Consider the following 26121-nt stretch of genomic DNA (forward strand, 5'->3'; position numbering starts at 1 on the left):
TAGCTCGAGGTTATGCAAAGGTGGCATGGGATTTTGTATGTCATCCTATTGATGAAGGTGGTCAAGGGATTAAAGATATTGCTACTCTTAACCGCGCACTTATGGGACTCAAATTGTGGCAGATTATTCGCGGCAACAGAGCTTCTATTTGGATTTATTGGATCTATCATACATGCCTGAGAAATGTTACTATCTGGACGGCTCTTGAGCAAGAGGGTTCTTGGGGTTGGAGTAAACTCCTTCGCTTACGGCCACTTCTCTGGCCTTTTGTTCATTATTTCATAGGGGATGGAACTACTTTTTCACTATGGCACGGTCCTTGGCATGATCTTGGTCCACTCATCCAGCAGTTCCCGTAGGGCCCTCGACTTACAAATACTGGAAAGACGGATAAGGTTGCGGTTTTCCTTCTAGATAGGCAATGGTGTTGGCCCTCACTCCCTACAGCTCTTGCATCCCCTTCCACCCATCTATGGAGGGGCTGATCGTATCCTTTAGTGGTCAAGAGATACATAACTAACAGTTGCTATGATGATTCATTCAGTACGGGGTGAAGGGCCCAAGGTAGGTTGGTCTTCACTATTGTTGGGCCGCTTCAAAACCCCTAGACATGCTTTTGTGTTATAGTTAGGGATCCTTGGTAGACTCTCTACTATGGATAAGCCTTGGTTGGCTCATCTTAATAGTTCCTGCATACTTTATTCTGATGGTACTGATGAGACCCATGATCATCTTTTTTTCGCTGCACTTACTTGCGTGGCTGCTTGAGGGTGATTCGACGCACACTTCGGTTCGATTGGCCAAACCGAGCTTGGGCTACTGGTGTCTTATGGGCTGCTCGCAGATGGAGAGGCAAACACTATGTTTCTATAGCCTATCGTGCTCTTTTGGCCTCGTGTGTGTACCATATCTGGCGTGAGCGCAACGTTAGATGATTTGATGTAGTACATAGAGATACACACACTGTTGGTGTGCTGATAGTTCGAGATGTGTAGCAAAGGATTATTAGTGTAGAATTACCTACTGCTATTAGCACTTGTGCGCTTTACCGCTTATGGCGGATTCCTTGGCCCGTCGAGAAAACCGATTAGATTAAGTAAGTTGTATTGTACTATTGTACTTTTTTTACTTAATGAAAATTACCTTTATCGAAAAAAAAGTCTAAGGACTTCTATAAAATTTGATAATTAGACTTGAAGTGGAGAACCAAACTGGCAACTGAGACAAACCCTTCGATTGGTTCGAGGTGGTTTGTATTTAGTGCGAGTTCTTGAAGTATCTAAATGAGAATGAAATTCTCATTTAGTGAAAATTTTCTTGAACAGATGATATAGAACTGTCTGTGGTGAGAAAGAAATCAAACCTTAATTTGACATGGTTCGGTCCGTATTTCACTGAATCAATTGACCCATCTGGATATGGACTTTTGAGAATTGTCAAGTTGAAAAACATGGCATTTTCTTAAGATCGTGATCCAAACCCCATATTTGATATGAATTGGCATTAATTGAATAATTTAATATTGTAATTATTAAAAGTGTAATTTTATATATAGATTCAATTAAAAATAATAATAAAATAATTAAAAATAAAAATAAAAATTAGTATAAATAATAAAAAAAATATACGGGGTATATTATTGATCCACATAAATATTATTTTGCGATCCCTCTACCTTTCGATAATTACAAAATATTTTTGAGTGCATTCCTTTCATTGAAAAATAAATTAAAATTTGACCGAGTCAACAAGGACATTTTAAAATTTCAAACGTTGCCAAGGGTGGCTTTTATTACTTTTGAAAAAGCATGAACACTTTATATAAAAGAATAATAAATGAGGGGTGTAAATATAATATTCCCAAATAAATTCAATTTGATTTGATTCGAAAGGTTTTAATGATTTTAAAATTCTTTTTTATCACCCCAACCCACCTTCCTCATCGATAGGCTCTCAGTCCCTGCTAATGTGGATACCAACCCTATTTGCATGGAGCAGGTCTACACCATGTCGAGTTGGCCCCAATCCACTTTCATGGTAGGGGGGCATGCCCCATAACTTAGCCTACGTGCAGTGTAGCTTACCGACTCTTTGTTTCTCTTTTTCTCCCTGTATAGAAGGATATCAAAAAATAGAGGTAAAAGGGAACATTCTTCACACTTCTCCCAAAACTCTATACTTACTCATTTTCCCGACACTCACTTGCAAATAATCAAATGTTTACTTGTTCTAATGATGTCGCGTGATATATGTGACAATTCTCCACGCTTCACGACTGCCCTTAAGCTAAACTATTTGTTTATTTTGCAATTCACTCCATTACAAACATTTCAATTTTCAATTTTTTTTAAGCGATAAAGCTGCATTAGAACAAGTTTGTTTTCCTTTTATGCAAACTTGTAGTTATTATTACGCTTAACAAATTTACCACACAAATTCTTTGGTCTAGACCACCGTTTGGGTCAAGTTTCATCGAATTTTGAAAACGTTCAAACTTGTAGTTATTATTACACAACTCTTTGACGCTCGACGAACTGAACCAATCCCATAACTAGAAGTCGACGACAGACTGACTGAAGGCAATTTGAAGTCATCTATGTTGAAAGCAATACTAAGAAAAAAATTTGAGAGCTTAATTATTTAAATATTATTGATGAATTATCGAACGACCTTTTCTAAACGGCAACACAAATACTCAAAGAATGATTTGTTACAGACAAATAAATTAAGAGGCTTAATTATTTAAATATTATCCAAAAAAAATAATAATAAAAATATAATATTTTTAAAATATTATAAATCGTGGACTTGAGAAAATTTCGCTACTCGATGGCTACTATCCGCGACTGCAAAGGTGGGACTCAAAAGGTGGGGCTCCAAAGTGGGAGTCCCAGAAATGGAGTCGTGGACTCCACCACTCCCTTCTCATTTTTTGTTATTATTATTTTAATATTTATTATTTATTATTACTTTTTTATAATATTAAAATAATTAGGCCCAAATAAAGAAATTACAAAATCAAATCCATCTTGATGATTCTATGGAAGACGCATGGGATGGGTTGAAATTAAAGATAGGATATTTAGTTGATCAGACAAACGCGGTGCAATTCACCATTTTTGCTGCACTTGGTCACCTCGAATTTTTTCCTTCACCTTAGTGATTCAAAAAAATATTCACAATAAAGAAGTTGTTCAATGTATGAGAGGAACTGTACCTGACTTTGGAGGGAAGAAGATACAAGCAACCGCAGACCCATGATCGAAAAGAATGAACACTGGTTTCACTTTCTTTTTATAAAACAAGCAACGGTTGCACGTGGTCCTCGCGTATGGAATTCAATTAAATGCGATGTAAGTGATTCATGGGATTTAGCATGCGTTCAGTAGGCTTCTGGATCTTGATAATAGATTTAAGCTCGTTAAGCAAAAGATCTTGAAAAATGAAACCTACAACACAATACGTTAACATTCTGACGCTAAAGTTAATCTCAGATTTAGGAATGAATAATCGTGAAATAAATCGTAATGAGAAATTAAAATATAAATCAGAAATTCATGAGAAAATTATAGTCAAAATATACGTTGATAGCTGAAGCAAGAGTAGAGAACAATTTTTCCAAAATTTGAAAGGTGCCCCAGTTAGGGGACTAAGCCTGTATTTATAGAGGGGGCGTCCACCTCCGTTAGGACTCTGCATACTACATGTATTCCCGGATAAAGGGGCAAGACACATGTGGATAAGGCATGATTTGGTCTTATCCTTACCTGACCAGTTCACCATAGCACATCTTTTCTTGGGGGAGGACTCCTTTCACATGAGAACTCCTATTTTGCGGGGAGTCCTTCTAGATTTAGGAATCCTAGTTTTTGGGGCGCCTCCCTTCTCCTGGGTTGTTCTAATTGGGCCTTGAAGGTGGGCCTGTGGTTTGGAAAGCGTTTTATCGAGCCCCTTCTTGGGCTGAATTAGGTGATCTTCTGGTGGACTACCCTCCTTTTGGGCTAATGGGCTTAGCTTGGGCCAAGTACTCTTTGGCCGCACACATCATTCAATCCCGCCTACTCTAAGGAGGAAGGATGCCCCCTAACTCCTTAGAGTAGGAGCCCTTGTAGTGCAAGAAGAGGGGATCCTTCTTCAACATTTCTGCCGCCTACTCATTCTGCCATTTTCTGCAACTTAGAAAAGTGTATCTCACTTTTTGCCAGCTTGATTTGATGGCCATAATTATTGCAAGGGTGACGTTTTGGTAATCGCTCACCCATGCACTTGGTAACCACCCATCCACGTGCCTAGTTAACCACCCACTATCATGCGGTTACTAGAGAGTCGTGGGTTTAACCCCCCTCATCCATTATCTCGACCAGGTGTAACCCGCCTTCACTCTTCCCTTTCCCAAATTCTTTTTCTTTGAAGCATAAGGGTTTCCCACCTTCATCTTCAATAAGTTTACTTTTCCAAGATTCATTCTTTCTCAATGTCTTCTTCTAGTGAGTCTGTCCATTTCCTCAAGGGAACCTTCATGAGCGATGATTCCTCCAAGGCCACTTCAAGAAGGACTTGCCCATCTTGTCCCGATTTACCAGTAGCCGACGGAGGAACCTGCGACAAGCGATGGCTGCTGCGCAGCTGTTGATAGATGAGGATTTTGAGGAGGAAGTAGGGAAAAATGAGGGTGAGGAATCTTCTCTTAGGAAGGGGGCCCAAGTTTCCTTTAAGGGAAGAAGGGAAGCCTAGGTCTTCTCTTAGGGAGGACAGGGTGTCTGGGTCTCCTCCTGGGAAGGAGGAGAAGAGATCCCACCAAGAGGAGGAGGAAGAAGAGGAGAGGGTGCCCTAGTCACCGATAGATTGGGGATCCTCTACTTTGAAAACCTACTCCACAAATCAGCTACTCCAAGAGTTCCACATTCCCTCCTTCTTTACCGTGTACATGCCCTCCCTCATAAGTCGTCCATTTCATCCTCCCCCTAATTGTTTGTATTTTTTTGGTGCCTAACTACATTCGTCCATTTCAAGAGTCGTGTGTGCCTAAGCGGAGGGGTTTGACAGACCTCTACCTGGTTATTACTCATAATAAATTATAGTGTGTATAATTGAAAAATAGTAAACAAGGATTACTTACTCCCTTTACAAGTCAGACTTCCTAACCTATTGTAAGATCAGTGAACAAGGAGTACTTACTCTGGCTACAAAACAAGGTCTATCCTAGCAAACAAAAAGACCTTTACTTCTTGTTGTGCCCATCTCTCCTTTGCGTCGATAGGACTTGCTGCTTAGTGCCCCCATCCAATATATATCCTACTCTTCCCCTATTACCCGACCAGGAGATAATAATCAACGAACTTACACCCCAAGGTATCACACAAGCTCATTACTGGCGAAGGGAAGGAGTGCCTAGTCTGACAATTCCTCATAGTACTCCCGTAATATCCCCCTGATACAATACCCGAGTCAATTGACCGAAAGCGGCTTCCTTTGAAGATGATCGGCCACCCCATTCGCCTCCCAGAAAATATGCCAAATGTCCGGTCCTAACACCTGCTGGATCTACACGATACGCATGATCAAATGTTGCACCTCCTACTTCCCAGTCGCTCGAGACTGTAACATTTGGAGTTTGAGCCTCAAGTGAACAATGTTTCAACCGAATGCTAGAAAAACAAAGGATCGTATTTCTACTCTCTTTAATTTTTGATTTAATGTATTTTCATCTCAGCATCGTGTACGTTTATTTTATTTCTTTATACATTGAATGCCCTAGAATTCTAAGTGTACACTCTTTGGATTCGTTATCTTTATGCTTTAACTTTAATTATTATACGTTTTCATTTACTTGTTCCGCTTGCACGTTCTCGGGTGTACCATGCGATCCTTCAAATTCAAGGAAGAGACTTATGCACAATATAGGTCTGATTCTCGAAATCGAGGACTAGCCTCAGATTTTTCAACAATTATTATATTAGTTCCATTAAATTTGTTTTTCTCAAGTATTTTGGTTAGTGGATTTTTAGACATTTAACAGAAAAATTATTAAGAAGTTTATATAAGTTAAGACTTAGTCTTTAGTTCTTAACCCAGCCCATTATTTCTATGAAAGCCTATAACTCTCAAATGGGGAAAAACCCATTTTCTGGTGGGCTTGGAGTCCATAAGCGCAATTCTCCATGCCCTGATTTTACGCTTCACATGGAAAAAGGTCTTGTCGGAGGTAACCTATACCATTCTCATCCAATGAGATCTCCAAGTTATTTTATCTTGCCTCTTCATATGATCCAAAGGACTCCAAATGAATCATATTACTCGACATTAGACGTGGCATCAACCAAATCATAGCACAACTGTCACCCCCCATGATTCCTGAGATAGAGAAACAAAAGCGTATTCACTTTGTTCACAACAATAGTGCAACTTTATTTCACTCCCGAACATGCTACGACTCATGAGACCACGTTTGGTAAACTTAGCTTTCTCACTACATTGTCGTGCATGGAAAACTTAGATTAATCATAGATTTACATCCATTATGGGCCTAATATTGACTTGGAAAATCCAAGTGAGAGATCGTGTGCAGTTTTGAGACTGAGACCTTATTATTAGGGGTAGCAATTAGACCTGGACCCGACTGGACCCACCCTGGACTCGCCCCTGATCCAAAAACTTAAAAACTGGGGGGGTAATGGGTTCTAAGAATTAGGACCCAGTCAGGTCCCGAGTGGGTCTCGGCTCCTTAAGGACCCGTCCCGATATATTTATTTAATATGTATATATATTATATTATTTTATTTTGGTAGAATAAATACTAACAAAATACTATATCATTTTGTTTATTTACTTTTTAGATATTTGTTCAACAATTGATTAAATGAAAAATTATCCCACAATACTTAAAGAAAAAGAGTATGAAGAGGTTGTTAGTAGTGTATAATTGTTATAAATTGTTTGGATTATTTTGCTATAAATAGTTTCATTTATACTTGAGAATTTATTTTTGGCCTTAAATATTTGAGTTAGGCGATGAACAATTTTATTTGTAATTGATATGTTAAGTTTTCTTTTTTTATAAATATATATTTGTAAAATAAGTAAAAAAAATGGGGGCGAGTCCCAGGTCTACCAAAACCTACCCCATTGCCACCCCTATTTATCATGTCATGTATATTCACATGTGATCAAACAATAAGTATTTAATAAAGAATTCATAATAAATAAATGCATTACACACAAATTGTAAAAGCCTAGCACGCTCCTATTGGATGATCATAATCTCAACCCTATACGACAGACTGAGCCTGTAGGTGGATCTATGGTCAATCTAGGGTAGACTTACTCTATTAGAAGAATTTAACCGAGTATCAATCTGATGGGTCTTGTACGTCTTCTTTATTCTCTTGAGCTTTCCATCGTTGGCTCCTCCGGGCCTCTTTATCAAGGATCCTCCGTGGGCTATCTAATAGCCTCCTCCATGGACCTCCGTCGCCTTAGGCTTGCCCTCTTTACATTTTCTACAAAAAAAAACTAAAAATCCCTCACCTCCTATCTCTCTCATTACATCATAAAATAAGAAACCCCAAACAAAAGTTAAGTGGAGTATAAAAAAGGGGAAAGCAAGCCTTATATTTTTAAAGCTAAAAACGAGAGGGATATAAGATACACACGGGCCATGGGCGTTGTGGAAAGCACCGGAAAGTGCGAGTGGATCGGCCTGGGAATGCGCAAGTGAAAGTGGTGATAACAAAGTGCGTAAATTAAACGAAAATGCAATAAAATCATAATTCTAAGGGGTGTACTCTTGGAGTTATCAAGCGTTCGATGTAGTTAATAATAATAAATAATAATAATAAAATTAACGGGACTAATGGTTGAATGAAATACGAGAGTACTAGAACGTAAATCAAGAATTACCTCTTTTCTTGATTTACTTTGAACCACATTCATTTTGATCAGTTCACGCAAGGCTTCACAGTAGAAGCCCTCGAAAGTTGCGTCCACACCACACTGAAATTGAGACCTCTCAAGTCTATTTGCTAGAAGAAAATTAGGGAGACAAACACACAAAGTGTGTTTAGAGAGCGGGCGGCCGAGTGGTGTAATTAGAGAGGAAATTAATTTTTACGTATTTTGTATTCATTCATTAGTCAATCCAAATGACTAATACAAATATATATACATTGAATGGATGTATGAAAATATGTCTAGGTTCATTTAACTATCCATAAGGTAATAAAATCCTTTATTCCAGATAAAGGAGGACTAATATGACACTTTTCAAAAGTGATTTTGTTACTCAATAATTTTCTTTTCTAACAATTTCCACCAACTATAGGCTTGGGCCGACTTTAATTAATTAAAATACAAGGCCTAATTAATTAAATATAATTTAATTAAAGTCCACTTAATTAAGTCCATCATATATTTAATCCAATTAAATATATGAGCCCAATAACCCATTATTAAATAATAAGTCCAACTTATTAGATAATAAGGGTAAGCCCAATAAATTAATCCAATTGATTTATCCTTGGGCTCATCCATCCTATGGATCCCTCTCATATATAAGTAATTCAATTACTTATGGAATTAATTCTCAATTAATTCCTCGTTCCTTCTCGGTGATTCGTGTATAACTCTTAAGTTCACCTTTCACCTAGACTTGGGCTAGTGTCCAACACAATTATTAATTAAATCAAATTTAATTAATAATTCTTGATCAACCCTTGATCAAGAAAGCCCGTCACCATGGGTGACCGTCTAGCAACGGTCCATGGAACTAAACAATTGGTTTCATGACCACCATCCAATGCGCAGTCCAACTGTTGCACGATTGTTGAAGTGGTCGGTGAGCATCTGTTGTAGCGTCCAAGCAGCGCTTGACGTAATTTACACAATAGATACATGTGTCGAAGACGAACACTTACCACATTTATCGGGACAACATCGCTTAAATAAAGATTGCTTGAATGGTTCTCAAAACCGCCAATCTAATGGGCTTTTGATCACCCATTCCAACAATCTCCCACTTGACCTTAAACTCAATTACTCATGCTTTTCGATAAACTAATTATGAGCAATCTGCGATATCGGCTAGGTCTTATGGGTCTACTTTTCATTTCTACCGATGTCCTGCGGTCCAACTGCATGCTACATCTTCCTAACATCGCTCCGAGCAGGTGATGGTGTCTAAGATTTTTTCTTGGACCTGTGATGAGATATCGGGCCTTTTACCTTGTGTCACAGTCCAATTTTCGTCCTTCAAGGTGATTACTGGCGCAACTATGCTACGTAGCACACCCAATAATTGGGCATTGTTTTTCGGTCCTAACCATTTTCCAATATAATTTTAAAATTTCCATACATTCAATTTTGTATGATAAAGTTCCTTTTGGTATTCCATTTGAAAACCTTCCAATGTTACCACATTATTATAAATCTCAAATGTACTTTTTTTTAAATTAAATATTATTCATATGATTTTCGAAGCTACTATCTCTATAGCCTTCTAGAATCAACTCTCCATTTACGTGCATCAATGGCTCTTCTTCAATCTTTATTTAGGTATTAATATATCCCCCCAATAGTTGTTTGTTGTCTCGTCGGTGCACACTCGATATCCATTGTTATGCTAAAAAAGAATAAGCAACATCAGATTCAGTGCATCGAACAACATTCTGTGTTGCTTATAGTAAAGACATAGGGGATGTCAAACATCTAAACTCCTTATCAGTCTACCATGACTGAATCTTGGATAGCTTATCCCTAGATAGGAATCCAATTCCTATTATGGAGAATTTTATGAACAATATTCATGTTTTAAATTTCCACAACATCTTTCTATCATTCTACTTGGAACACAATTGAGCTCCCACTAACCTTCTACTTTGTTCTTAATCAAGCATGTACCTCATGATCTTGTCAAAACAATGACGTTCAAACCCAATTTGAACTCCACAGCGAATTTCATGGCTCCAAGCCATTTATCTGGATCAATGTCCTACATCGCTTCTCTTTGTTTGGCATCAGAAACTTGTACCTTCATGTAACTAGAGTTTTCTGATCATCCTTTGGAGAACTATAAATATGGTCAGTTAAAATTTCGATTACTAGTGATGTTTGCATTATTCTATAACAAACCTGTATAAATCGGACTTCGAGTCTTATTTTCCTCCCACTAGTCCTTTGATGTATGCCGGACCATTCCTTATACTCAAGTCATTTTTAGGACACAGGTTATTTGCATTATTCCATAACAAACCTATATAAATTAGGCTCCGAGCTTAATTTTTCTCTCACTAGTCCCTTGATGTATGCAACACCATTCCTCATACTCAAAACTTTTGTAGGACACAGGTTTATCAATCCATATCAAATATGGTGTTTGGATTGCGACTTAAGAAAACGCCATGTTTTACAATTGGGCGATTGTTTGATAGTCCACATACAAACGACCCAACTAATTCAGTGAAGCACCGATTGAATCATGTCCAATCAAGGTTCGATTTCTTCCTTATTGGAGACAGTTCAACATTGTCTCTTTCACTGAATGAGAATTTCATTCTCAATTTTTGGATGTTTCAAGAACTCCCACTAAATACGCACCACCTCGATCCCATCGAAGGGTTTGTCTTCATAGCCAGTTTGGTTCTCCACTTCAAGTCTAAGTTCTCCGAACTTCGTGGAAGTCCTTAGACTTGTGAACCCTCTACTGGTATTTGCGTATTTAGGAACTTACAAATATCCATTTTGGATCCAATCCAATAGATTATTTTTACAAGCATTATTTATCTTACAAAGTGCTTTCATGGTTTTCTTCCTTCTTAGAAAGGATTCATAAGTTAGTAAATTCAAATCATCTATTGCTAGACTTTTGAATCTACCAACCTACTCATTCTAACTAGAGGGATATGGCCCTAGCTCATGCATGCCATTTTCTGTAAGTTATGTTCTTGACCATCCATTTATTCATTTAGTTTGAGCATCCATAATTCAATTATATGTAGTATGACAATTTAATAACTCAACAGACTGAGAGAATCTTTTATTAATTAAGTTTGTAGTCTAATTTCTCCAACAATTTACTAACGACTTGATTACACTGGGTTACATAATTGTATACTATTTCAACATGAATACTAATAGCTAAGTTTACTTAATCTTATTGTCTTTCCAATAATGGCCTAGTCATTCCTTAGATTTAAGACTACTTGATTTAGCATTCTATTCCTTTTCATTTCTATAAACCATTTCCAAAAATGCATTTCGAGAGCAAGCGTCCAACACTTGGGAATAATAACGGTAATCATGTTTGCTCAAAAAATGCTACAGTTGGGTGAAGGGAGTTCACGACACCCCCTCTTCCAACGCCCTTTGGCAATTTCATTCAAACATCATAAGTAAATTTTGACTGTCGAACCGCTATTCCATTTTTCGTTTTTACCCTCGCCCATCAAGGCGACAGGAGTGCTCAAAGTGCTTGCAATGACTGACTTAGCTTTATCCTTCTTCTCATTCAGCGTCTGGCTCCCTTCCCTTTCGCTTTTCAGGTTGAAGCCTCCAAGTCCAATACCAACGGCGTAGATTCTCAATCGTTGCCTCATATTGGTCCAACCATTTTATCAACTCATGAAATGGTCTTCTCAAACCCATTTAGAGTTTATGACACACAGGTCGAAGAAGGGATGAAGGGCCCTAAACGATCACGTCAATGTACATCACCGTTTCGAGATCAACATTGAGGTTATCGAGCTCTTCCACAAGGGATAGCATCTCAACCCCATGTTTATGTACATATGATCCTCAATCATCTTGGCTTCAAAAAATACCTCCTTTGCGGCATATCCAATATGCCAGTTCAGTACCGCATAAAGTTGATTTATGTGAAGCATTTATTGAACCAAGAAACTCTAGCCTATCATACTGCTCATGAGTGATAGAAGTAGGTATGAGCTGCGGACCTTGCGATTGTCCTTATGCCTTAATCCTGAACATCAAACAATCCTTAAGCAAGGACTTCCTTTTGCAAGTCAAATGGAAGTGATTTTTTCATGACATAGGCTTAGGTTCGAAAGCGAGGATAATCCTCCGATTTTCGCAGTCAATTTTAAGCAGTAGTGTTCCATTTAAATAAATCTCAAAATAAAGAAAATTAAAAAATGATATCCTAGACATGCATTCTAAGCGAAAAGCAGAAACAACAAGTAATTATAGAAATATTGAGTTGAGTTAAGACTCGATCTTTAGTCGTTAACTTCTCCCACTATTTCCCACCACTCTCAAGTGGGGTTTCAGAAAATTCTTTCCTAGTGGACTTGGGATCCACAAGCGAATTTGCCATGCCCCACTTTTACGATTCATATGAAAAAAGCCTCATGGAGGTATCCAATACCATTTTCATCCCATGAGATTCCCAAGATCTTTTGCCTCACCTCTTCACATGATCACGAGGACTCCAAGCGAAACATGGTACTCGGTGTTAAGCCCAACCCATCAACCAAATCATACCTCAATTGTCGCCCTCCACGACTTGTGCGATAGGGAAACAAAGTGCGTATTTCTTTGTTCCTAAGAATTATGCAGCTTACCTACTATTTCAAATGTTCCACGACTCGTGAGACCACATTTGGATAGTGATAGTTTTCTCATGATATTGCTATAGATGGAAGGCCTCAACAGATCCAAATGCCATTTCGATCTAAGTCCATTTATAAGCTTTATATTTGTGTAGTGTTGGACTCAATCCATTAACCAAATAACACCCCAACTGACACCCCCCACAACTCGTGAGACAGAAAAACAGTGGTGTGTTCCTTTGTTCACAATAACGGTGCAGCTTGTCTCTAGTCCAAATGTGCTACAGCTCGTGAGACCAAACTTGGGTAGCGGCAGCTTCTTCACCACATTATTGTGGATGGAAACTTTGGACAGATCAAACTATTTTGATCCAAGTCCATTTTGGGCCCCTAACACTTCAACTTAGTCCAACCAATTGAGAGTTAATTATGAGTTGTTTGACAGAAACCTCATTACATATAAATATTGCATACATCAGTATTAAATATTAAAGCATTAAACAAATGCATCGCCTCCAATGAAACCTAGCATGCCCCTGTTGGATGATCACGAGCCCAACCTATGATACCCATTGAACCTGCAGTGAATCTATCGTCAGTTTAGGGTGGCCCTATGCTATTACAGAAATGTAATTTACCCATCAACATATAGATGGACCTCGTGATATCTCCATAGGTTGTCTTCTCCATGGGCCTTCTTCTCCATGCGCTTGCTTAAAATAAAAACCTCACCAAAAATGTCTTATACTACTCTCACTACAATTGAATAAGAAACTCCGATCAGAAATTGGGGGTAGTACATTAGGAGGGAGATAGGAAGCTTATTATTCCAATGCTAAAAATGAGGAGGAGGGAGAAAATAAAATCACAAGGGCACACGGGCCCATCCAACAAAAGTTAAAAGATATACAAACGGTCTAGGGCTCCGTGATCATCCATTCACATTCATTCTAGCACATAATAACAATTAATTGTGTTAAACAAGAAATGAACATCACAAAAATATCGCGATATCCAATATCACGACAAACAATTACATGCAGAAAACAATAAGTTTAAAATTTGCAACTCAAATGGATGATCGAGCCTCGTGCATCCAATGTATGCAAATAAACTAAATTAATTATTTAAGTCTCGTGAATTCAATGCACACAAATAAGCCAAATTAATAATGCAAACAAATAAGCCAAATTAATTAATTAAGTCTTGTCCATCTAATGCACGCAAATAAATCAAATTAATTATTTAAGCCTCATGCATCCAATGCACACAAATAAGCCAAATTAATTAATTAAATCTCGCACATTCGATGCATGCAAATAATAAGGGCAAGTCCAATATCCCTCTCATATATAAGTATCCCAATTACTTATGGAATTAATTTTCAATTAATTCCTCGTCCCTTCTCGGTGATTTGTATGTGACTCTTTAGATTCACCTTTCAGCTAGACTTGGGCTAGTGTCCAACACTATTATTAATTAAATGCAATTTAATTAATAATTCTTGATTAATCCTTGATCAAGAAGCCCGTCACCATGGTTAGCTGTCCAGTAACAGTCCATGGCACTAGATACTAAGCGAAAATCCATGTGAACTTTTGGGCTCCCGAGTCCATACGGTCCTTCCGTCTACTGTCTCCCGGCCTTAGTCTAGGACATGGAATTGAGTGTCGGTTGACATCTTGGACTAGACACCTATGCTTAATACTTGAGATCGCATTACACTAAATTGCTCAACCTAGGAGCCTCTTTTCCTATTTGACCAATGATTCTGGCCCCAGTTTTATAGAGCATTAACACATCTCTAAGTGTATAGGAGATACCTCTGTCGCGTTTTAACAGGGGACAGATCCTCTTTTTGGAACTCATCGTCCTAGCTACATACTTTGACTGCACTAGACAAGGCTTACGATGATCATGTTTGAGATATGATCACCTCTCGAACAAATCTAAGATACAGTCATTACATGCACGTAACTGTCGTGATTCCTCAAGGCTGAGGACTACTCCCGTACTATCGGAGTCGGGGACTTAAGTCATACCGACCAAGCCTCCAAGACTTCCATATGACGACCCCCACGAGTCAGTTTAGTCGATTCGACACCTAGCTAATTGACCCATTAAGATCACATACACATCACACATCTTTCACTGATGAAACACGACACTCATCAAATGAATGCAACTCTTAATGCAAATCAATCTCGAAGTCCTCAATTTAGAACATTTCAAACTCAACCCTAAACAGTTGGTTTCATGATCATCATTCAATGCACAGTCCAACTATTGCACGGTTGTTAAAGTGGTATGTGGGCATCTGTTGTGACGTCGAAGCAGTGCTTGACGTAATTTGGTAAGTACAACAGTTACATGTGCCGACGATGAATTCTTACCATATTCATCAGGACAAAATCTTTTAAATAAAGATTGCTTGAATGGTTTTCAAAACCGCCAATCCAATTGGCTTTTGGTCACCCATTCCAACATTTGTATCATCCCCATTGTCATTCCAATTAACAAATACGATACATTTATTTACAAAATGAACATCCATCATGTATAACGCAAACCATGCATTATAAAAATGATATCTAATATCATAAATATTAATTGACACAATTATATGTAGAAAAATACACATTTAATAATACAATTAAAAAAATGGATATTCCCTCGTAGACCTATTGTACAATTTTCTTTTATTTGGAAATTATTTTTATATTAATTTTAGGCAAATTTAATTTAACCAAAATAAAAATTAGACCAAAAGTATAAATTTGAAAAAATGAATAAAATGAAAAATCCATTTTTTTTTTTTTGGGAAAAATGGTGCAAAAGATGTGATCAGCTACCAACAACTAGCCAACCTACGTGCCCACACACCCACGCGCCTAGGCACCAAGCGTGAGTGCGTACCCAGCTCGTAGGCAGCTGAGCAGCAGCGCAAGGCCCTGCACGCCCCTGATGCCGACAGCGACTGCTAATGCTGCCTGTTTCCTGAAAACCCCAATTTAATTTTTTGGCAAAGAAATTGAAATCATAAAGTTTTAGAAATATTCTAGAAAAATAAAATATCCAAAATTTTAATTTAACAAAAGTAAACTATGTACTTTAAAGCACATAATCACGCAATCAATAACATCATGCTTACTCAAAGCGATCAAATGCGCAAAACATATTTCAAGCACATAAAGCATGTTGAATGCAATGCCACGAGCACAAGCACATGTTAAATAATCACAGATAATATTTCTAAAGCAGCAGGTTTATTGGTTGAACAAACATATCTTCATGTGTTTTGGACACCATGTGCAGTTCATACTCTCAATCTTGCTTTGAAGAATATATGTGCTGCAAACAATATTGAGGCAAATGGAATCACATATGAAGAATGTCATTGGATTACTGAGATTGTTGCATCAGCTTTGATAATTAGAAATTTTATCATGAAGTATTCTATGAGGCTTGCTATGTTTAATGAATTCTCAAAATTGAAATTGCTTGTTGTTGCTGAGACATTAAACTCATAAAGCAACAATTAAAGATGATGTTTATTGGTGAGCAATGGTCGTGCTATCGTGATGATGATATTAGTAAAGCAAGAAATATTAAAGAAAAATTATTTGATCATTTATGGAGGGATTCGATTGATTATATTCTTGATTTCACTGAGCCCATTTATGAGAAGCTTAGAGTAACTGATACAGACAAGCCTTGTTTATGATATGTGGGATAATATGATATCTAAAGTGAAGGAAGTGATATATAAGCATGACAAGAAAAAAGATTATGAGGAATCAAGTTTTTGGGGTGTTGTGCACAAAGTATTGGAGGATAGATGGAGAAAGAGTAAAACTCCTTTGCATTTTCTGCTCTTTGCTCAGGTATATATAGGTTTGGGCATCACGTTCGGCCTTTTTTCGTCCATCTCAAGCTCCAGTCAATTGCATATGATCTTGAGGTCCTTCCATGCATTCAAAGTATTCTTTGTTTTTAACTTTATATCTATCACGGTATTGAATATATTGTGAAACACATTCTTCTCAATGTGCATGATATCAAGATTATGTCATATCAGATGCGTCAACCAAGACTTGAGCTCCCAAAAGATACTTTTCTTTGTCCACTTATGCTCTCTACCATACCCGTCCGGGAGTGACAACAACACTTCAACCGTACGACTAAACTCTTCAACCTATTAGCGGATCTGTCATCCTGTCAATCTTGGCCATTCAACCTTCCTTTATACTCAGTTCTTAGTGAATGTTTTCTTGTTCCTATGGTACGGATGGTCCGGGGGGAGGAACCGTCTGTCAGTCAAAGTAGCGCGTCTTCTGCAGGTAGAATGCACGCGTGTCTTCCATATAAAGTGGACGCCCCATAACACCAGCGAAACTCTATCCAGACACTATCCCATAAGCGGATAGGTTGTTTACAGTCAAAATCAAGGTACCGCGCATTGGAATGCCTTGTTCTTCAAATTGTCGCTCGTCAATATATCCACATGCCATATATTCTGCAACTCCTCGATCTAATCCAAAATGCATTAAAGACTTTAGACCAATAAATTTAGGAATAATTACACTCTTCTCCCCTGAAATTTGATGTAATCTAGCATCCTTAAGTTTTGCTTCCATATAATAAATAAATCTATCCGTTAGTCAAAATCCATCGAATTTAATGATATTAACAAAATACCTGAATGAAAATTGATATTTATCCTTGATTGACTTAAAACTGACTTACTGCAGGTCAAACAATTCTTTTCGAACTAAACTATTCTTATAACGGTGAAAATATACTTCCTTACATGAATTAACGTGCGAAGATATATGAGGGTAGTTTGGTTATAAAAAGATTTATTTGACTTGCTATAATTTAGTATTAAATCAATTAGAAGTAAATATAGAATATTTTTCAATTTTATTTTGTAAATATCAACAAATTCAGTGAATTTTGACTAACGAGGCACTTATTTGTTAAATGGAAGCAAAAATCTCAGGGGTGCTAGATAGAATTTTTCAGACCACAGAAGATTTATGTGTAATTATATGAAACCTCGGGCTAGGGGAGTATAATTTTCCCATAAATTTTTGTAATGTTAATAAATTTATATAAAATTATTTCTTTAAGGTGTTTGGCTAAATTTTTTTAAAACATCTTATAAACTCCCATCTTATAAGATATTTTTTAGGAGCTTATAAGATGTTGGATCTTATTTTAAAAATAAGCTTTTAAAGTGTTTGGATAAAATAAGTGTTAAAGCTTATAAGATGTTAGAGTGTTTGGCATAATAAGGTCTTTTATTGTTAAGATGACTAAAATGGGCATGATACTATTAGAATCAAATAAGTTATTATTTCTTAATATATTATGCTTTAAAAACTTTTAAACGCTTTTATAAATAGTACATATTAGTTTAATTCCAAATATAAATTTAATAAATAATCTTTTTATAGTAAAAAATCATGAATTATTACCTAAACTTTTGAATAAAAATAATATATATGTATATTCGTGCTAGTCGAATATTAATATAAATATATAATTGATATTTTTTTCTAATCAATTCAATAATTATTTCTAGTCGTACAATTTAAAATATTTTGATCGAATTGATATTTTTCAGTAAATATAATATCACTACCAATTAAATAATGAAGTATTTTCTTTTTTTTTAATTTTAAAAAAATTAAATAGTAAAAAAAATAAATTAATCCTGGAGAGAGAAAGAGTGTGTATGTATGTGTGTGTGTGTGTGTGTGTGTGAGAGAGAGAGAGAGAGGGAGGACAGAGTGTGGGTGTGGGTTTTGAATGTGTGAGGGTATAAATGGGGATATTTTTGTCATATGACATTCTAATTTATATAGCTTATAAGATCTTATTACTACAAATAATATGCGGGATAATGCGATCGTTTCAAAAATCATTTCTAATTGGGACGATCATTGGAACTCTTGAGGAACGAAGTAAGGTCGTTGATGTCACGATCCTCTTATATTACATACATAAATAATAATTCAATCTTTTTGCTAATACCGGAATTCTCTTGATCTATTCCTTTGTATTTACTTTTTTTTAAAGCATAACAGATCGATAAGGCAAGAGTTGTTACAAAGAAGTTAAAAAACAAGAGCTACAACCTCATTACATAATTGTTAGTATCATCCTAGAGAAAATTTGCCATCGAGGTTGGGCAACTATAAAATTATTTGAGTCCTCCGGGATAGCTGCAGTTGAACCTTGATCCAGATAAAATTATATGACCTCTAAAAAGTTGGTCTCGAGCTTACAATATTCCTTCCAAATATCTAAGTGGTCTCTGAGAAGAAACACGAACGTTAGGCTAGCTGGGTGTGTTCCCATCTAAAACCCTCTGATGAGCAAGTCAATTTGAGTTCGAGATGGATAATTGGCGATCTCAAATAATAAATGAGGTAGAAAGCAATAAATGTGTCATACCATAAGTGCTTTGGAAAGAGGGTATTTATAAGCGCAGATGTACTTCACCAAGTGGGCCACATGGCTTTATCTTAAGAGCTCTACTGTCAGAGATTGTGTGGTAAGGGGATGCACCCGCCAACCAGGTCCGGATGGCGGGTTTGAGGAGCAGGTCGGGTAATCTGCCCGCATCTAGTGGTATTTTTAGTGTTTTCTTTTACTAGAAAAGAGGGTATGCTTGTCCTTTTCTTAATTAAATGGGTTATACCCCCATCAAAGTTGAAGCTAGATGATCTGCAAAGTGATTAATTGCCCTGTAGCAATGTTGGATAGTGATCTGATCGAGCCTAGATAAGCTTCTCCGGCATGCCCGAAGACAATTCCACACTTTCGGGTTGTGTGGCTGGTGGTGACTGATCATATTATTAACAACAAACATAAAATCAGACTCAATACTTAAATCTCTTATTTTCAAGTCTTCTACAAATTGGAGTCCAAACCACAATACCCACATTTATGCAATGTTGTTTGTGGTTGTTCCAATGAAGTAAGCAAATCTTGAAATGAAGTGTCCTTCTGAATTTCGAATTACTCTGCTTGATCCTTCTGAACTTGAAAAAATTCTAGTTTGGACCTGCTCGGCTGCATCTGAACCAATCACATAGTAAGTGTGATTGATGTACAATTCAGCAAAAGTGACCAATCACATAGTAAATATGATGCATTTGCTATGTGATTGGTTTAATTCGGCCAAATCTTGTCCGAACAAGAATTTTTTCCCTAAACCTGATTTTCTCTGGAAGCTCCATCAATGTTTAACTTAAGTTTTAGGTGGTGGACACCATTTAATATTGATTGGTCTTTTAGGTTTATGTTTAACTTCTTTCCGGAAGAGACGATTAAGACTGTTACGCCACCTTTACTTTGGGTGATATGATTAGAGTGGGATGTATTAAGTTGTGATTAAAATTGTGATAATAACATTGTTGATTGTATTGTGATCTAGACATTTGTCCCGGTCTTGAAAGCAAAATCATGGTTTGACCCACACCCAAGTAAACATGAAATAAGAGATGATTAGCTATGATAGCAGGACTAATTATCCAAAATAAAGATGGCCTTAATGATTGAAAGAGAGTTATGAAAATTTGATTTACTATTCGTGTATATCATATTGTTAAGTTCGTCTCGGAATGCCCAGAGTTTGTGTAGTATATGTAATAATTTGTTTGAGTTATCGTATATACATGAAATGATAACGTAAGGTTGGTGTTTTCTAAATTTGTGAAAATACTATTATTTAGGGGTTCCACAATTTGCAACTATTGAAGATATGTTCTTTATTTTCAGTATTATTGTGTTCTGGAAATACGAATGTATCTACAAGTAAGTGAAAGGATTCTCAAGGTCTCCGGGTCAACTATTTGCAAGATATGGGGTTGTCACTAAAAATTTGCAAGACAAACACATGTTAGAGCCAGGCGGGAGGAATTCCGACTATGGCTCTCCGACGGGCTAGTCAGTGAGAATCCTTAAGAATGTATAGAAAGTATATGAGTTGGATAAAGTGTTCAAACCTGATTAAGGGGGTGGAGAACCATATTCATATGTAAGGGTATAGTTTTACAATGTAATATGATCCATTGGATTGTGTTTTAATATAACGGATCACCATGGATCGTACCAAGGCCGCTGATAAAGATAGGAGGTCTCTAGGGGACTAACACTGTGCGGGTAGTGTAGTGCAGGCAGTTCTGGCTGTGCTTTTCTGACATTCTGTCCTTTGTCTTCAGAGGGTTCCAGTGACCTTCACATACTTCCATTATATAGGTCCTCTAAGGTCCTGCCTTTTATTACGAGACCTTCAATGCTGCTAATTACCTTGACCTTTATAGGTCTCTTCTTGGATGGTGAAGGTCTCAATAAGGGATGTAGGAAATATCCCCACATTAGAAGTTCCCCTACTTACAAAGTTTGTCTATACTACAGTTGGGTAAGTGGAACAAAAGACTATCGAACTCCAATACTTTCATAATCGCGTCTCTTTGTGTCACTTGTCATATCAAGTTTTTTGGCTGAAAAAATTTCCTGGCAGCTTCATCATCCATTATGTGCCTGTGTCTGCCAGCCAGTTATTCATCAACATGTGCTATTGTAATGAGTTGCTTTTTTGCAGGGTTGTGTCCAATCGGAATCATTGAGGGTGTTCGGGCCCCTTCATTCTCTTTAAATGCTGACTCTTCTTTATTAAGAAACCCTTCGTTTCTGAACTACTCTGCTTGTGAGAAATTTTGAGATTTAGTAATTTAATGAAGCTAACCTCTTTCCCTTTTTTCTAATCAGGTTAGTATCCTTTCACCCTTTCTTTCTGGGTTTTTAGATCATCCTTTAGCTATTTCGTAGTCTAGTTCTTCGAGTGCTAGGATGGTCAGTAGTGTTCCTGTGGATTTGTTTGGTCCCAATCCAATTAGGGATGCCATGTACGCCATTCCTATTATAAACCATGAGAATGGGGACTTATTTCTTGTAGAATCTGAGGCTTCTGATTGCCCTTTCCTCTCTTCATCATCTTATTTAACCCACACAAACGTTGATCTTCTGCATTCCAAGTTCCATGTGCCTGATGATTATATTATTGTTAGGCCCTCACCTGATGATTGTCTGCATCTTCCTCCTTTTGAGTGTCGGACCGTTTTTGTTCCCAACTTTGAAACTAGACTTCCTTCGTTTACCCCTACATCCTCTGATTAAGGGGATACTTGAGGTCGCATATGTTCATAACCCAACTTACCCTAAGTTCTTTTGGAACATCTCTGCCTTCGTAATTTTGATAGCTCATTTAGGTATTGATCATTCGATTGATAACTTTTGTGCTCTTCACCATGTGACTCAGTATAGGTGAGAAGGGTTTTTTCTACTTGAACAGCAGGAGTGGGCTGAAGCTAGTGAATAACAATAAGAGATCGTATACAAACTTGAAGAGTTGTTTGTTCTATGTCCGTCCCCCACTTAATAAACTTTGGTTAACTCTAACAAGTGGAGTTTAACTAAAACTCCTTTAGAACCCGTGGGTCCTGTCTAATGGGATGATACCTTCCTAAGGGAGGAGATTCTTAAGTATGAATATGATTATCAAGTTATTATGACCGAGCAAGTTTTTTTTCGTAGTTGGCCTACTTTAGCCTCCTTTGGCTTGGATGCCTCATATCTTGGTATACCTCTTCCTCTATTTCTATGAAGTTGTCTTGTTTTTTTGTTGTCTTTACTGACCTTCGATTTGCTTATCTCAAAAAACATTGTAATGGCTTCTCGTGCCCTTTGGAATAGTGCTCGCCGTCACTTGCAAGCATCTTCCTCTTCTTAGTGTCCTACTCCTTCATGCCCTATTGCTGCAGTCCCTGTTTCTACAAGGGTACCCTCTTTTTCTGAGGGTTCCCCTCATGGTTTGAATGGTTCTGATGACATTGTTGTTTTGTCCGACTCCTTTTCTACGCCCCCAATGCTTTCAACTGTTGTCATAGCCCATACCGAGTCCATTCCTAAAGGTGGGAGAGGAGGTTCTTCCACTGTTGGCGTTTGTACGAGGCGTAGAGAAAGTTGATAGCTGCTGATGACTCTGATGAGGCAGATGATGATGGCGATGACCTTCCCCTTAGCTCCATGGATACACAAATGCATTTCAATATTTGAACCAAGGACCGCTGCCCCTGCTAAAAAAATTTAACAGGACTTCTAAAGGTGATTTTGCTAAGGGAAAAACCAAGATTGCTCCTCATCTGAAACCCCCAGTTATTGTTAAGTTGGAAGATAGCTTTGTTTCTATCCCGACAGAAGTACATGCTTATAAGGAGGCAGCTAGAAATGATGGAAGGTATGCTCAAAGAAATGAGAGAGACTTGGTTGGTTACCACGGAGTCTCCTACTGAATCTGCGAATCCTATTCCCTTGCTTCGCCCCAACTGGAATGTTAATGAAAATTCCTCCATCTTGGGTTCTATTACGAATGGTGCCTCCTTTGACTTGTACCATGGAATTCTCTTGTCCATGGACCAAATGAAGCTTTCGCCGAACCCACTACCTCAGATGGAGTCACATAGGGCCAAATTTCTCATAGGGGTTTGGATTTTTTTCTCTTCATTTTGTACTCTATCTAATTCTCTTTTTGATGTCCTGTGACCTCTGGTTTTTGCCCGGTGAGCCATATCTCACATGGTGTGACTCTCCAGACTCCTAATTTTGTGAGTAAGCTTTTAAGGAGGAAGAAAACGCTAAGGCAGCCAAGGCTCGAGTTAGGAGCTGAAGGAACAAAATGAAGTGCTACGTGCTCAATTTCAGAGTTAAAGAATTAGTTGCCAAATATGAGGAGGTGAGAGACATGGAGAAGAAGAATCTTCTCGAAATGAAGGATTTTCCAAAGAAGCGGAACGAGCAGCTCGATGCTCAATTTAAGGATCTCATGGCTTCTAAGGAGGTGGGTTGTGAGTCATTTCACCAGGCGGGTGTGGCAGAAGGTAAGAAATTTTTCTACTCTAGTGCTGAGGTGCAAAGAACTTGTGGTGAATAGTAGGCTCCAAGGTGCCTGGGCCTTTATAAAGTTCCCAGTGTTCGATCAACTGGTGGATATGAAAGTATATGATGAGATCTTGGTTGCTTGGGCTAAGTGTATTAGCCAGGGCTTCGTGGAATGTTTCGATACAAGCCTTATCAGCATTACTAAGGATGAGAATGGTAAGGATTACCCAGACATTCTTGCTGAGGTGGAAGTCCCTATGTTTGATAAGTTTTACTCTTCGTTACCTCGTACCTTTCTTGATGCCTTGTACGACGAAGCAAGGGAGCGTCTGACTGCTAAAGCAGCTAAGGAAGAAGGGATCAAGTTGTTGCTCCTGAAGGTGCACCAATTGTGCCTTGTTTTGTGGAGCCTGTGATTACCGAGGATTATGACTCAACACTCCCTACTGAAGTTCCAGTTCCAAATACTTAGGTGAGTGTCAGTCTAAGCCCTAATCCTTCCCATCCAAATGCTGCGACTACTAAACCTGCTTCTAAAGATGCTATGATGCTGAGGAGCCTGCTTGAAACATTTGTGTTGTTTGGTATTGAGCGAATTGTGCCCTTAGATGTTTGGATGTTTTGGTTGGTTGTTGGACATTTTCTGGAGGTGCTGGATACTTTCTGAGCTATGTAATGCCCATGTTTGTTAAATGGCTTTGGATGTTATGGATTCCTTTTGCGTATGACGTTTCATATGTAAATGCATGTAGTACATGACTAATTACTCAATATAAGTTGCATCTAGTAAATGAGGTTACCTTGTTGCTTTGAGTTTCATGATTTACATGTTCCTGGTGTTATTTCAATTGTCTGAATGGTAAAGTCTCCCTAGGGCTTTTCCTCAACATTGTTGTTGAATATAGTCTTAGACTTAGTAAGTAGGGGTCTTTCTGGACTTATGCTTTTCAGCTTTTGAGTTAAATATTCCTCTAGGCCTGAGCCTTTTCAAACTTTGAAATAGAGTGTCTATTCAAACCTAAGCTTTCTAGGACTTAGTAAAGAAGGTCCTTTTTGGACATAAGCCCTTTCGGACTTAGTAGCAAATTGTCTATTTAGATGTAAGCCCTTTCAGACTTAGAATAAAAATGTCTATACCGACCTAAGACCTTTTCCGACTTAGAAATAAGGCCCTCTTCGAACATGATTAGCCTTTAAGATTCTGAGGTAGAATTTCATGCAACATAATCGAAGTCTCTTCATTTAGACTAAGCGTGGTCGCGGGACCAGGAAAAGACTATGCGTGGAACTTTTTGAGATTTTGTGCATTTCATGGTCGCGGGAGATATTTTCCTAACAATTCTTGGAGGCAGTACACTTAATTCTTTGCTAATTTTATGATTTCGAAAGGATCTTTCCAATTCGGGTGCAGTTTTCCAACATGTTTGGAGGTTTCGCGCTTCTTGAAGACCAAGTTCCCCACTTGAAAGGTTCTTGGCTTCATCCTCTTGTTATACATCTTTTCTACTTGCCTTTTGTACTTTTATATATGCATATAGGCCAACTCTGTTTTCTCTGGTAGGAATATCAAATCCATCCACGTAGTTCGGCGTCTTTCACCTGATCATTCAACTCGTGCAGATTTTGCTCCAATTTCTACTGGGATCACTGCTTCTGAGCCATATACCAAGCAGAAAGGAGTTTCTCCTGTGGCGTTTCTAACAGTAGTGCGATATGCCCATAGTTGCCTGGTAGTTCTTCTGTCCAATTTCATTTGAGACCTTCCAAGCGGGTTTCTAAGTGTTGTAATATGATTACGTTAGCTAAGGTGAAATTCTGTTGTATCTTCATTTTTTGACACCATTCTTGCAGTTTTTTTCCTTGGAACTAAGTATCGTTATATGATACCAGTATCCTTGGAATCCCAAACCTGCACAGTATATTTTTTCAGAGGAACTTCATTACTTTATTTTCATTTATCTTGATTGCAACCTCTGCTTCTACTCATTTAGTGAAGTGTTCTACAGCCACAATAGTAAATTTTCACTTTCCGTAGCTGGGGGAGAGGGTCCTAAGATATAAATTTCCCATTGATCAAAAGGATATGTTACTGGGATAACCACCAGGTTGGTTGGAGGTGTGTGAGATATGTTGGAATGGTATTGACAACTTTTGCACTTCTTCAAGAACTCTAGTGCATCTTTAAATAATGTGGACTAGAAGTATCCCTACCTTAAGATCTTCTAAACTAATGCTCTTCCTCTACAGTGATCTCCGCAGCTTCGTTCATGCACTTCTCTAAGTATGTAATCAGCCTCATTTTTTATCCACACATTTCAACAGTACCGTTGTGGCGCTCTTTTGTACAGCTCCCCTTCATACAATATGAATCTAGTCGATTGAATTCTCATTCAACGGTTCTGGGCTTCATTTGCGGATCTTTCCCTTTGGAGAAATCTTATGACCAAACCTTTCCAGTCATAATTAGGAGCTTGAACATTGATCAATAGGAAACATTAATCCTCTTGGTGTTAGGTAAATATATCATTAGGGAGGTCTCTGTTTTCAATATATTCCGATACTAATAAGGTGATTTTCCTGGATTTTACCCTCAAAGCTACGCCTGCAA

General features: G+C 37.8%; 1 protein-coding gene across 1 annotated transcript in view; it reads left to right on the top strand.

The window, feature by feature from the left end:
- Window positions 1-15799: 15799 nt before the first annotated feature.
- The window catches only part of LOC148787134 (hAT transposon superfamily protein), a gene marked incomplete at its 5' end in the record, with an annotated part of 83605 nt that continues 73283 nt past the window's right edge, over window positions 15800-26121 (top strand). The window contains 3 exon segments of the mRNA XM_088883493.1: window positions 15800-16076; window positions 16079-16277; window positions 16279-16444. Of these exon segments, the coding sequence (XP_088739619.1) occupies window positions 15800-16076; window positions 16079-16277; window positions 16279-16444 (642 nt within the window).

This window comes from Sesamum indicum, linkage group LG8 (genome assembly GCF_026168435.1).
Source record: "Sesamum indicum cultivar Baizhima isolate 11 linkage group LG8, ASM2616843v1, whole genome shotgun sequence".
Lineage (NCBI taxonomy): Eukaryota > Viridiplantae > Streptophyta > Magnoliopsida > Lamiales > Pedaliaceae > Sesamum > Sesamum indicum.